This window comes from Danio rerio, chromosome 19 (genome assembly GCF_049306965.1).
Source record: "Danio rerio strain Tuebingen ecotype United States chromosome 19, GRCz12tu, whole genome shotgun sequence".
In the NCBI taxonomy this organism is placed as follows: Eukaryota; Metazoa; Chordata; class Actinopteri; order Cypriniformes; family Danionidae; genus Danio; species Danio rerio.
This window is the reverse complement of record NC_133194.1, coordinates 28,472,270-28,487,811: the sequence shown is the minus strand read 5'-3', so window position 1 is coordinate 28,487,811 and position 15,542 is coordinate 28,472,270. Positions and strand designations below refer to the sequence as shown.

General features: G+C 36.8%; 1 protein-coding gene across 2 annotated transcripts in view; it reads right to left on the bottom strand.

Annotated features, from left to right (window-relative positions):
* Positions 1-15,542, bottom strand: part of jarid2b (jumonji and AT-rich interaction domain containing 2b) — a 188,031-nt gene that overhangs the window by 85,876 nt on the left and 86,613 nt on the right. For both annotated transcript variants that reach the window (XM_009294217.4, NM_001202459.1), the window contains exon 2: positions 348-483. In XM_009294217.4, the coding sequence (XP_009292492.1) occupies positions 348-483 (136 nt within the window). The remainder of the gene's footprint in view (positions 1-347; positions 484-15,542) is intronic.

The following is a 15,542-nucleotide window of genomic DNA, read 5'->3' as shown; positions in this document are numbered from 1 at the left end:
CAGTGTTTTAATCACATATAAAAATGTCAGGATTTTTAACCATTAGAAACTGGGTCCCAGGTATGGTGAGCAAGTATAATGGGTTGGGGTGATGAGTATCAACCAATCAGGAACTATTTAATTGCAGTTTAAGGTTTGAATTGTTTTGACTACTCAGACTTACAGCTCACCATTAAACAGAAACAGGAGAAGTGCTCATTCCCCATGATCGTATTACTTGTTCTTAAAATGTTTCATTATTATTTATACCTCTTGGGATCAGATGGACCAGCTGTCACCCTAGCTTTTACTTAGCATTGCCACTAATTTAGATACTCAGTGAAGAAAACATTGAACATTTTTCTTACCATTAGGGCCTTTTCCCTCATCGTCGATGCCGTCACAGAGCTGGCGCTTCTGTGCGCTCTTAAACTCCTTTAGCGAGAGATAAAGCACCTTCCGCACCACTCGCTCCTCCGACCAGGGCATCCCATCATTATCATCCTGTAAAAGAGACAAAAAGATCAGCACTTTAGTAGATACCTAATCAGCACTCTGGAAGATGACAAACATCAATGCAGCTGCTTGAGTAAACAAATGAAATCAATCTACAGCACTTTGCTGGCACATACCACACTTAAATGTGCAAAGAAAAGAGGAAAAAACACTTCTCAGCAAAGCATCAAATGGTGCTATTGTGGTGTTTCGCATTTTCGAGTTTAGCATCAATGATTTGTTTGATCTTAGACTATTTCAAACAGTGCATCAATTTTAAAGAGGTTTTAAGAATGGAACAAAGACTAGGACTTCCTTTGGAACAAAAAAAAACTACAATTTCCTTTCCAGACAACAATCCTTGATAACAATTCTAAATCTAGAATCATTTTCCACATGACTCACACAGGTCAGGTTCTCACATGTAGGATATAAATAGCAAAACTTTGACATAGATGTGTTTTAATATATCCGCTGCTGTGCAATCACCCACTTAAGTGTCAATAGTATCGTTACCTTATAGGTTAGGGCAAATATTTACACTGCAAATAGACACAAAACACTATACAACAGCATATGTGCACTTTTAATACTGTTTACTGACAGAATTGTGTATCGTGATTAAGCATGGGCCAATATAAGTTTCTGATGGTTATGATAACCTTGCATAAAAATATCACAGTTTCACAGTATTGTGATTACTGCTTTAAAAGAAGTTATTGTTAAATCTCTGGGTACTATTTTATCAACTATTTTATCTCCATTGAGCACAATATATTTTACTTCAGGAAACATTTGAAATGTTTTGGAACAGTAAACATGTTAGGCTAAATAAATAAAATAAATCACTGACTTCTGCTATCTTAATTATTTTTAAAAACACAGATTTCTTTACAACATTTTAAAAAACTTATGAAAAACCCTTAAATATAAAATAATACAATATAATATAATAAATATAATATAATATAATATAATATAATATAATATAATATAATATAATATAATATAATATAATATAATATAAGAGAAAACTTCAGTGGTTTTAAAACCTTGACTTTCCAAACCATGGTAATTCTTGAAACCGGTTATCATCCCATTTCTAATCTTGATGACTTAGCTACCAGAAAAAAGGAACTAAGATGTATTTTTGTCACACTTTTTTCTCAGCTGTCATGTCTAAATGAATTAAGAACTAAAATGACTAAATCTAAATAAATAAAATATTTAGATATTTTCTGCCATTGTACGGCGGAACAGGAAACCTGCACAGGAATTAGAATTTGCCACAGGAAAAGTGAACTTAAATGATTATTTCCTGTGGAAATTATTTTTTGTAATGATTTTTTTTATTTTTTTTTATGAAACAGTGTTAAGCATTTTTAACCAAGTTTATCCACAGACGAGGTGCTACCTCTAGCATCCTTCACGTTACCTTTCAGAGAGCCAGTTAAAAAGTTATTTCCCACAGGCAATAACTGTTTCCTCCATCTCAGAGCACAGATCGCGAACTGAAAACTACACACATTCCTGTGCCGTGGAGATGGGGGAGTGTTGTTACTCACAGTTACTGTACTGACGGAGCAGTGCATCAGTTAGACAGCTACAACAATGCAAAAACCTTTCCTTTCTAAATGCTGAAGCCTTCTGCATGTGAATGAACTGTTAAGGAAGACAGCGCTACATTGTGATGGAGACCTGCCGTGAGTACATGGGGGACTTAAAGTTAACTAAGTTACTACACTGAACAAGACCTCAGTGAATTAAATGACAATAATCTGAACAAATCTGACGGAAAGCCCCAAGAAGTGTAAGGTTTGCACGGTGGCAATGTGTCCTGTGGGGTTAAGAAGAAGGAGGAGCCTAGGGAAACAAAAGGCATATGTGTGTGTGCACAGGTTCCTGTGCGGGGGCTGACACTGACAGTTGAACATCAGATCTCCCAGCAGACATGTCAACAAACACACACACCTAGAGACTGCTCTACGCACTGATGCGCTGCAGATGCCTGACAGCATCTGATTGGGCGTGTGGTGTGTGAAACCACCAGAGCACCTCGTTAGAGACACACACACACCTGCAGACATGCACACACACACACACAGACAGAGCGTGGCTCAAAATAGCTTGCATGCAAAGCCGCAGCGCAACCACAGAGCTGTTCTCACAGACAACAGAATTAGTAAACGATACAAGTGTCAGTTTTGAGAATTATCTACACATTACGGCCCCTAATGCATGGCGGCAGGGTCTAATGCCAAGAGACGGCAATAATATTAGTGTGCGAGTGCGCACAGACGGGCAAGGTGGGCTGAAGCACTCAGAGGCGCGATGCTGTCACTGGATCCCATGAGCACAATCCAGCAGGCTGCTGGGTAGGCAGCAATTACCCCATGCTCGCTATCACCTCGCGGTCTGGCACAGAGCCAGTGCTGCTCTCTGAATAGACTATTACTGCTCAGTGCGTACACACACACACACACACACACACCTCTCGCGTCTGAAAAACTCCTCACTCAACTCTGGGAGCCGACCGCGAACGCTTTGCCTTCAAGTTTGTTTTCTTTTCTCTTTTCCACCCTCCCCTCCGTCCCCGCATTCCCTCAAAGCTTGGCAAGCCGCCACAGTTATTTCCTTCTTGCGCTACATATAGCATTCCTGCTCTGAAAAAAAAAATGCTGAGCTGGATACTGCCTTTAACAGAGATGTAGAAGCACAGTACGGATCACTAGTCTGCAATGAAAACAACGATCAGAAGAATATTTCGGCCCCCAGCATTAAAACGAACACCAAGTCACAGAGGCTGTGCAGATATTTAGATATTCAGTGTTAGCTTGCATTCTGTTGAATCAATTGATGTGCAATCTAACACAAGGCTTCCAGGAGCCAGTGCAGTATAGCTAACTGCACATATATAAACAGTTGCACAGCTGAGCATCTGGAAAACTGCCAATTCACTTTTTGTCTTGAGCATTACATTATAGTCAACTGAAAATGATTGTACTGTATAGTGTCATTTTACACTTCACCTGTAAAACAGACAAGTTAACATTAAAAAAGGTGTATGATAAGAACCTTATTTAGTTATAATAAAACTAATATATAATATACTTTATACAAAAGTTCTGTCTGGTTTTCAAATCTGATTGGCTGATAGCAGTGCGATATTCTGCAATATCAGAACACCTATAGCTTCCTCACCTTTCTGTAGTACTCCGCCTACATAGAGTGACAGCAGATCAATCAACTCACCACAGTTTTGCAACTCACCAAATATTGCAGAATGCACTTTTAAGGCTTTTTTTAGGTGAGAATGTAGTTGTTTATTTAAAAGGATAGTGCCTATTGTAAATATTTATAATATAAATCATTATAAAACTAGTAAATCACATTCTAAGTCGATCTCTCTCTTTTGTTTGTTGTAGTGCTGTATTTAATCAATAGTAATTGTATTTTATTGAGTGTAAGATGGGATTTTTCTGTTTTTGCTACTACAGACTAGTTCAGTAAACAGAAAGAAAGTTTTAGAAAGAGTTTATCTTTTTTCCTTATGGCAAACACAACAGTAATCTGGTAAGATATTGATAGATTTGCTTTGGCTTTTCGGGGTTAATTATGGTGATATCCCAATTGCAACAGAGAAATACTAGAAAATTTCTATAGACTGATGGCATTATATTGAATTTTAAGCATTTTAATAGAGTACAAAAAAAGTTTAATAAAGATTAATTTCATTAAACAATTTATACACTTGATTATTCATTTTCTGTAACCGAATACTGTTAGATTCTGGGCAGAAAATCATAAATCACTGTTTATTTCTCTTGAATATTTGCTCCATTGTGTTTATTTATGTGTATTTTGTTTATTATATGTTTATAATACATTACATAAAAATACATTTATATTTCACTCCCCTATAAAATCATCCAAATCAATCTAAAGTCTCTAAAGAGTTGTTGAAGTCATCTTGTGACATTATATCTCTATTATATATAATCGCAATATATATCGCATAGAAAAAAAATATCGCAATGTTAATTTTTTTCAATATCGTGCAGCCCTAATTTACACAAGTACATATTTATGGAAAAGAAACCAGGGGCTGCTACTGCTATTCACCAGCCATTTAAATCTTTTTGGTTCGAGACTTCAGGTCTTATTCACTTTCATTCATTTTTAGACATTAAAAGCAGCTTGTTGTGCTGCTTGATGTTGCAAACTGACATTTTCATTCATTCATTCATTCATCCATTTTCTTGTCGGCTTAGTCCCTTTATTAATCCGGGGTTGCTACAGCGGAATGAACCGCCAACTTATCCAGCAAGATTTTACGCAGTGGATGCCCTTCCAGCTGCAACCCATCTCTGGGACACACACATCATACAAACACATTCACACACACACACACACACACACACACACACTCATACACTACGGAAAATTTAGCCAACCCAATTCACCTGTACCGCATGTCTTTGGACTGTGGGGGAAACTGGAGTACCCGGAGGAAACCCATGCAAACTCCACACAGAAACACCAACTGAGCCGAGGTTCGAACCAGCGACCCAGCGACCTTCTTGCTGTGAGGCGACAGCACTACCTACTGCGCCACTGCCTCGCCACTGACATTTTTTGTTTTGTTTTTTGTTTTAAGCTGTTTATTATTCCTAGTCATTTCTCTCATAGGAAGCTCAATCAAAATTTCTAAAACAATCTCAAAAACGAGCGCACTTATTCATTGAAGAATAAGGTCAATAGAGGGAATTCACATAAAATGTGTCCTAAAATGTCTACCATCTAGACAGAGCAACAGTTTGAAAGATCATGCTGCGCAAGAAATACAAAGTTAACTTAAACTGCCAACATGTTCAAAGCTAGCTAACTGAGCAATGCATTCAAAAGGATTTGAAGGTCACTCTTTGTGTACACTTTTATGTTACCTTCACAGTGACAAGAATTCAATATGTTAAAGGGATTGGGAGTAGTTCACTTCCAGAACAAAATAATTCATAATTTACTTGCACCTTTGCCACCTAAAATGCAAATTTTGTTCTTTTTTTCAGTTATTGTTTATGAGGAAAGCATTTCAGGATTTTTTTCAATATAGTGAAGTTTAGGAAATGGCCAGTTGTTTTGCTTGGTAAGACACAAGACACTCCAAAAAACACAGGTACCATGGAAGTCCACTATTATTGAGAAAATTCCTGAAATGTTTTTCACAAAAAACACAATTTCTTTATGTCTGAAGAAAGAAATGAACATCTTAGATGACAAGAAGGAGGGTAAAATATCAGAAAGTTTTCTTCTTCCTTATTTTTTGGTTCAAACCTTTCAAAACAGAACCCGAAAAGAATAATAAATACGGAAAGCAAATCTGTTCACAATACACAACCCCACACACACAAACTCATTTCTGTCAAACAAAATTGGTCACAAAAACAAGCATTAGAAAGCTTCTCCTGGCAGTTACCGAGAAAATGCTAGGCTCATTTATAGACTGGCAGAGCTGGCTGGCAGCACCGGTACTCAGATGTGACGAGACACTGAGTGCTGGCACAAGCTAAGAGCTGCCACTTACCCATGGCACACATACGAACACTCACCCTGCCTCCCGAAACCCCCTCTGCTCTATCCCGAAGGAGCTTGGAGCCTCATTAATGAGCACTAGGAGCACATGGGTGTGTGACAGAGCGAGGAGAAATGTCTCTCATTCACACACACTCATGCATACACACACCCATCACAAAGATGGCCCGAGTGGGACTTAGGGCTCCTGGCAAACTAACAGAATTCCAATGAGGTTATACGCAATGAGGATGCAAGTCAATGAGATACAAGACACATGACATCACTTGCTCTAGGTAAATGAAGTTTCTTTTTGAAATGTTTAGAGAGCAACCAGAGGTTAAATGTACACAGATCCTCTCTTCAGTAACCACGAATTTCCTGTACAACCTGAGATTTTTTTATTGCAATCGTTTGAGCAACATCCCCTGCAGACAGGTTGCCCAGTAGCATTTGCAGTCCATGAGGCGTCCGAATCTTGCAGCATGTGCACGCATGAGAATGCACATAACACAGATTTGTTTACCTCCAATGACTAGTTTTAATATATTAACAACGGTTATTCATTCATTTTCCTTCTGCTTAGTCTCTTTATTCATCAAGGGTCACCACAGCAGAATGAGTTGCCAACTTATCCAGCATGTTTTACGCAGCGGATGCCCTTCCAGCTGCAACAAAGTACTGGAAAAGATTTAACAACAGTTATTTTAAATGCAATTTAAAATATGCATCTTGTCAAAAAGCAAGGCAACAATCTGCCAAGCACACTAAAGTCCTTTGAATGTGTAACAACCACAAACATACAGCTTCTGTAACAATCCACTGTTGTAAGATTGCAGGAATAACTGTAAAAATAAAATCCTTACCTCAAATATAATACAATCTCTCCCTTAGAAATATGTAAAGGCCAGCACACACCAAGCAAGCCATTGGGCAGTATCAGGTCATCGGTGAGTGTCTGTCAGGCTAGTTTGTGTGGTGTGTTCCACAAATTGCCTCTAATTGGGCTCATCTTGGAGGCAGTTTGCCTGATTCAGCATGTAGAATCAGCTTCAGCCATCAGTTAAAGAGAGCATTCTGATTGGCTGTTCAGCTACGAATCGGAGAATAAGAACAAATTCTGGAATGATGAAACCAAGCAAATTATGCATTTCTTAAAGGTGCCCTATAATGAAAATGTTAGTATACCAAGGCATAGTAGAATAATCAGTGTATGAAAATGAGCATCCTGTGAGCCTCAGACACCACTGTTTCCTTGTTCTCATGTAAATTCCACGAGTGTAAAACCCCGGTGGAGAAGAGGCCAATCAGAAGACAAAACAAGCTGTGATGAGGCTTACAGGCCACACCCTCTGCATTTACATGTATGCCTAATTTGGGTCGTTCATCCGGACCTGACTAGCAGCCATGTCATCATGCTCTGAGATCATAAGAAAAAAGTTCTGAGATCATTAATATGCACAACTTATGCTGCATTTGATAAGCAACGACATTTTGTAATGAGACAACCATGTTAAATTTCGTCCCTTATTTTGAGTGTATATGTATGTGGGACTTTTATTTTGAAAACGTGAGCACCAATTTGTTAACTGTGTGTTCCTGGGCAAAGACAGCACGAGACATGCTTTAAACTCACCTCAGGACAAAAAATTTATTATTTACAGATTATATGTTTATTCATATCCACTCTGAAGACGCATAAGGTGTTTTTACTTACATCTTTTCTTAATTTATTGTGTTTATTGTGAAATTTTATGTGTATGTTTCAACAAACAAGAGTAGACTGCTGAGTCGTGCGAGATCACTCTGCTAAAATGTTAACAGTTCATGCAGAGGTTGACAAAAATTCCTGGCAGTGTTTTCTTTTACTATAGCTTCAAAATACAACACATCTTTATCACTCTCTTTTCTCAAGTTTAATTAAATGTAGCTTTTGTACACAACAGATCTAGTGAGCAAAATGGGTAACGTTACACTGATGGGTTTATATTGGTTCATGTTCAGCGTACATCATGCTGTGTGTGTGTGTGTGTCTGTGGCTGTATGAGCGGCACGTCAAAGCAGAGCTCATTAATATTCACAAAACGAGCCAAATATGGTCAATCATGGACCTTCTGGTTCTATGGGTATTGTATGTAGTAATAATTGAGCTTATGAAACAGTTTCTAGAGATTTTTTTATAAACTTACAGAAGCCATATATCTACTATGTAGACACCAGGGAACAGTTTAACTTATTAAATCAATGCAGCATATGGCACCTGAATATTTGAATATATATGAATATTTGCAAATTATATGGAAAATCAAATTAAAAAAACACATTTGCATAAGCAAATCTCTCTGTGGTAAGCGAGAAAACCTGCAAAAATGGTAAGTAAACAGCTTTGTTATCGATTCATTTATGTACAGTCCTAGTTCCAGTTTCCAACAACAATGGAATACCAGTACATAAATGCTGCCACCCATTTACACCTGCGTGTATGGAAATGTACTTCCTCTCATTCAGGCAAATAACAGAGAACATACATGATCATTTTAATGGTCTGCCATTCATTTGATGCATTCACATGCAGATTTTTGATCAAGACAGTTGACAACACAAACTGGTTTTGTTGGTGCTTGATCCTTGATTTCAACTTGTTTGTTTTACCAAGGAATCAGTCAATCAGCTCATACATTCAATCTATATCAAACTACAACTGAACGAAAAACACAATTTTATCTCGAAGCATGAAGTTCATACACATCTCCCAGATGAATATAAAATGACAACTGATTCATTAGCAGGTATGAACAAGGTCCAAACTCTCAAGAGGCGCTCTTTTAAAGATGCACTGGAAGCCTGCTCGTATGAACGACACTAAATATAGCCACACAGTCCTGGATCTCGTCAACAAAGAATGTAGGCCAAGCGCCAACAAAGATCTTTCTCTTAACATCAAGAAATTTGTTATAACATGAATTCCTCGAAGAAAAAAAGAGACAAAGCAAGAGGGGAAAACAAGGCCAGGAGAGATGGCCTTAAAGAGCAAAAATATTAAAGCGCTTTTTCCTCTCTACACATGTCCTCCAGATGCTGGAGGATGAAAGGAAACAAGCGCACACAGTGGTATTTGCCTGAAATGTGGGTCAGCACCACAGAACGTACGTCTGCACTGGCTGAGTGTGCTGGAAGCTGATTGAGGCCGATTGGTTGGACAACAAAGCATGGCTAGAGTCATCCATGACAAGAACGTGGTTTTGTTTTGTTTGCTCTCAGCATAATCTATGGAATGGTCAAAAAAGAAAAGGAGAGAGGTGATCTGAAGCAGGAGGCCAACAGAGGCACCCCCATTACACCCTCTACCTCATGACATTGGAATGTGTGCACAGCATGCATCACCGCAGAGCCAAGTGTCCAAAGAAAGAGACTGTGCTATGAAATTTAGCATCTTCGCTCATGGTTCAACGTTTTATTGTTTGTTAGAATACACAGATCTTTTCGAAAGGTCACCAATAGGGAAACCTGCTTTTAACAAATACATGGTCTGCAGATATTTAACATTAAGTAAGTCTGGATTAGGAAAAGTGCTTTGAATGTTTGATAGGATACTGGTGGGGAGTTAGGTGGAAAAGGAGTGAATGGACAGATTTAAAGATTGGGACTCCTGACACTTTCCGTCCTCTGGGTTTGCTTGCAGCGACAGAGCAGGGCGGCAAAAGCAAGCCTCTGTGCCGAGACTCGGTTATCATTTCCTTTCCGCTCCACTGATCAGCTCAACACTGGCGCTGTGCCACAGGCAGCCCACAGATGGACAGCACAACCGAGTTTAACATGCTTGAGTGACAAATTGCCGTCGCCAGTCAGCAACGTCAAGAGGAAACCAACAGCCAAATGTAATAGATTTATAAGAGAGCTTTGCGTTTCCATTTTACAGAAATAAATAAATGCCAGACTGAATTACAGGTTATAGGAGAGGAGAGCTGGCCACCGTCAGAGCTACAGCTGGTCCAATAAAAAGAGGCTTTATCAACAAAACCCCTATTCACAATAGCCCCAGACTGGGGCCCCAGTGGTTATGTCAGCTAGCAACCAAAAGATAGAAGCTGACCAGGCTAATGCTGACAAATTAACCAAAACAAATCAGTACCTCAAGCAGCCTTTGAAAAGACATTTCAAGATAGATAAAATATAAGGGGTAGGGAAAACTATTTGGACACAGATGCATCTAGCGTGCAGTGCTTGAGATGATTATTAGTCTTTTCCGTTGGTAGATCATATAAGGCAGAGGTCTCGAATCTTGCTCCTGGAAGGCCACCTTCCTGCAGTGCTCAATTCCAAAGCTAATTAAATTAGAAGTCAGTGTGAATGTTTAATAGAGCATGGGTATTTTGATCATATTTTTTACCTTAGGAGAAAGTCTTATTTGTTTTATTTTGGCTAGAATAAAAGATGTTTTACATTTTTCAAAGACATTAAGGACAAAATGATTAGCCCTTTTAAGCTATATATTTTTGATAGTCTACAGAACAAACAATCGTTATTAGAAATGAGTTATTAAAACTATTATGTTTAGAAATGTGTTGAAAAAAATCTTCTCTCTGTTCAACAGAAATTGGGGAAAACAATTAAACAGGGGGGCTAATAATTCTGATTTCAACTCACTGAAAAAAGTGTTGCATGCAGAACTGTTGCAAACAATTTCTTTGTGTTGAATTTAAACAAACAAATTAAGTTTAATAATGTTCAACTTAATTTGTTTGTTTAAATTCAACACACATAAATTGTTTACAACCACTTAACGTAAAAAAATTGAGTAAACCCAAGGAATCAACTTTGAATAATTTTTTTCAGTGTATATACATACTCATTTTTTTGTAGTAAACCTCACTACTTGTATGAGAAATGAGAGTCTGTGCATTTTTTCTTTTGTGTTCCTTGAATACATGTCTGGAACGACATGAAGGCGAGTAAATAATGAATAAAGGTTTATTGTAGACTAAATTACATTAGATTACAAATAACCACCTTTAAAAGCTCACCTAAACACTTGAAAGAAATAAAGCGCGTTGGATAGATCTATCTCTCTTTTGTGATGAAATGATGAAATGTTTTAACTGCATGGGATAGGCTGAATTTAGTGTATTAATGCAGGGTAAATCTGACCAAAAGCTCTTCTTCACTGTGAGTCTGAGCAGGCCTGATATCTGTCACAGCCTGCAGGAGACCACACACACACACACGCACACTTAAAGAAGCCTCAAGCTGCCCTTTAAACACAAGCAACACAGATCATGTATTTAAAGAGAAAACGGCAAGCAATTAGGACAAACCAAAATTAAAGAGGCAGGAGGAAGAGCTCAGAGTTGTCAGCATGTGGTCGCTCTGAACTTTCTCAAATCAAACCGTTCTGAGCACTCGAACTGGACATGGATGTTTTGTGTGCAGTGAAGGGAGTTTTGTGTCTGAGGTAATGTTGAACTTGACACAGTGGCCTTGTGACCAAACTTCTCTGAGGTAATGTTGGGATTCTGCACTCCTCCTACATAGAGAGAATGCAAACCATAGCAATACCCAAAAAAGCTGAACACATTTTTTCACACAGTCATGCACAAAAGCTTAAAGGTTTCTAGAAAGCGGTGAAGAACTAAACCAAGTTAATCTGATCTTTAAAAAATAAAAATAATTTGCCCATGGAGTAAATAAAATAATATTGTTTTCAGTTTGATTTACCCCATTGGCAGATTTTTATGATTAATTTTACCAAAAAAAAAAAAAAAAAAAAAATTAAATTATTTCTGAAAACAAAACTACTTAAAAAAAAAAATCTGGACTAAAAACAAGACAAAAACTCCAAGTAAAGCATTTTCTGGCAGTGCAGATAAGACCTGTTGATTTTTTTCCACACATTTATACTAGATTTTGGGAGAAATGTAAATCTAGGCAATGTAAATGGATGTATTAAACACAGAAATTGTGTTGCGGAGGCATACAACGCTTTCTGTAGTCCCGTGGGTGTAGATTCAGTGTCTAGTCATATACTTAGTAACCACACAGAGTGTCAAAAGGCTAATAATGTGCACCTTAAGTGTACAGAATAGCACGTACACGCACACACACACACACACTGAGCGCTCTGGACAAAGTCAGTGGAGTGTGACTGGGAGGAGACCTTACACATTAGATGGGTGAAGCATGAGCGATCTCAGAGCTCACAGTCTTCCTGGATCAATACACTCAACACCAGCAGAATGAGAGGAGATTATAATGTAGCTTTCGCTGGCAAACACATACACGTCAATCCTACACCAAATCAATTCACATATTTAAGCGTATACTAAAACTGCAAAACCCTAAATCTACTTCTACACTTCTACACACACACACACACACACAAAAAAAAAATAATAATAATTTACTCAATTTAACCCAGGGCAGGATATCCATGCAATAAATTTGTTTATAACAAAAAAAAATTACAAAAAATTAATAAATAAAAAAAAAAAAACTATTTACAGCATTAAATGCAATTAAGATGGTCCGACAAGATTTCATCAAGTAAAAGTTTAATTAAATTTGTATTTTTATTGAACTTAAACTCAAAGGTTTGATTATAGCATGTATGTCTATTATGTGTCATTCATTTTAAGTCAAATGAATTTTATAGTTAAATCAACTAAAAGAGACATGTTTAAGCATATTTCATGAGTTACATATAAAGAGAATGAGTTCTGAGATCAGTCTCAATCAACTGTTTATTAACTTTAAAACACACAAGATCACTTTTATTCTCAACATTTCCCTTTCAAAGCATGCTGGAAACTACAAATCCCCTAACCAGACAATTGGACCAACACAATTTCTTCATGTTGTCACAACACAAAACACTTACATTAACTTAATGAAATAAAAATTGACTTGTTCAAACTACTTATTTAAAATGAGCTGAATCAACACAACTCTTTTTTTGTCCAACTGTTCAAACTCAATTGTTTTATGTTCAATCCACTTAAATTTGTAAAAAAAATAATTAAGCTACCTTAATAGATTTGTGTTGGAACCCAGCATTTTTTTTTTACAGTGTGGTTTACAAATTTAAGTGAACCGAACATAAAACAAATAAATTAGCCAAGTAAATTACAAGAAACTTGTTGTTTCAGGTCATTTTAAATGGGTAGTTTTTTTGTTTTTTTTGTTTTTTTTAGTGTAGATTAAAAGCAAGAAATGAACTGTTATAAAATTGTCACATTTACTCACCATCAACTTGATCAAAACCCATTTTAATGTTATTCTTCTGTTTAACACACACACACACACACACACACACACACAAAGATAGTTTGAAGAATGCTGGTAGCTGGCATCCATTAATTTCTATACTCATTTATTTTCTTACTATGGTAGTCAACGAATGCCAGAAACCAAAATATCTTTGTTTGTATTCAACAGAAACAAGAGACCCATAAAGTTTTAATACCACACGAGGGAGAATAAATGATTAGGCAATTTTAACTATCTCTATTATTATAAAATATTATACTTTAAACAAAATATACTTAACTAAAATAATTATACTACTTAACTATGCCTTTAATATTTACTTTTTTTAATTTCAACAACTTTGAGATCTTATTTTAAAATATATTTCTAACAAACACTTAAGATTAAGATAAAAACAACCTTTTATAAGTGTATTGATATATTTTAGGTGAAAATAAATAAATAAATAAATAAATAAATAAATAAATAAATCACTTAATAAATCAACTGGCCTGACTTTATTTTTTACAACAACTTTGTTTGGTTAATTGTTTGTTTAAAAAAAAAAAAAAGTTTGTTTCAGCCAGTAAACTACATGAACTCCATTTGTTCATTCAACAAACACAAACTGTAAAACCCAAAAAGCTAAGGTAACAAACCAATTAAAGGAACAGATTGCAATAAACCATTTAAGTTCAAAAACTAATCCCAATGAGTTATGTGAACTTAATCCATTTGAGTAAAAGCAGCAATTTGAGCACAGTAAAACCCAATAAGTGCAGTGAACTTAAACCGTTTGAGAAAACCGATTGCAGTTAACCATTTGTGTCAAAAAAAAAAAAATCTATATGAGTACTGTGAACTTAACTCTATTTAAGTTGAAGTAATGGGGCATTTAATTAACTTATTACCTTCAACACTAAGTTCAAAACTCTTTCCAAATGAGTAGAATTAACTTTCAGTCAATTTTGAGTTAATGACACTCATTTCATCTGATAAAGTTGACTGTTGGGTTTTACTGTGCAGAAATAAAACTGCAGCGACTTAAATACCTTGGAGCAAATACACAAGCTATAAGTTTAAGTCAGCCAAAATTTTGTGGAGCTTAACAAAGGGTTAATTTCCCAAGCAAGGTCAAGCAAAACAAACACACAGTTGTGTCCTCATGTGGTCACCGGAGGGAGTGAAAGTCTGAGTCTGTGCGAGTGAGATGACATTTGTGGAGAAAACGCCCCGTGGAGCTGGTGCAGAGATCAGCCTTATGAAACTGGAGAATTCCTGCCTGCGCTGTGTGAAGTCTTAATGCGCCTCTGCTAAACACGTTTAAAGCACCGCACCGCTACCAAACACTTCAAGACCCCCCACCCCCCCCCTCCCCTCTTCATCCCTTTTTTTCTAACACCCTTCTTTTTCCCCTCCACAATTTATAAAACCTCTCCTTCACGTTCTCCCTTTCTTTTTCTTTGATGAGAGATGGTCTAATGGATCTGACAGGTCGCCCCACAGCCTGCGCGAGCCTTTAATAAATAAACTGAGAGACTTCTCCACTGCAGCAGCATGTTGGAGAGGAACAAAGCTGAAATCAAAGAGTGTAATCAGCATGGAGGGATTTAAGAGGAAATGCAACTCTTGTTTCTCTTGGGTGGCACAGGAAGATGTATACAAACCCACAACAGCCATGCCACCCACCCTAACACAAACACACACACAGATGGAAGGAAAACAGATCTTCGAGTGTGTGAACTGGTTTGTGCTGAAGACGGGGCTTAGATGATTGACAAAGGCAATATGCCCGTTCAAACTCAATGGGCGACTTCAAAAAACGGTTTGCTGAAAGACTTTGGAAATTAGAAACAGGCAAAACATAAACATTGATTGTAAACCAAAGTAAAACAAAATGGAGAACTATTAAGAGAAAGGAAAGCAAATGGAAAAAACGACAATATTCTGCTAAAAATTTTAGAAAATACTCCTAAAAATATTAAGATAAAAATAAGAAAAAAGCAGAGCCAAGCAAAATATAGACAAACCAAAAACATTTGTTTCTGAAACATCACTTACAAACCTTTGTAAAATATAACTAAATTAAAAATGGAAAGAAAAAAATAATAAAAGAAAATGAAGAAAATGTCTTCAAAAAATGTAAGACAACATGGTCACACTTTGTTCATATTAGCAAATGTATTAACTAAAACTAAACAATACTTGTACAGCATTGATGGGGTTTAAAATTTCCTCAGTTTTGTTGATTTTTGTGA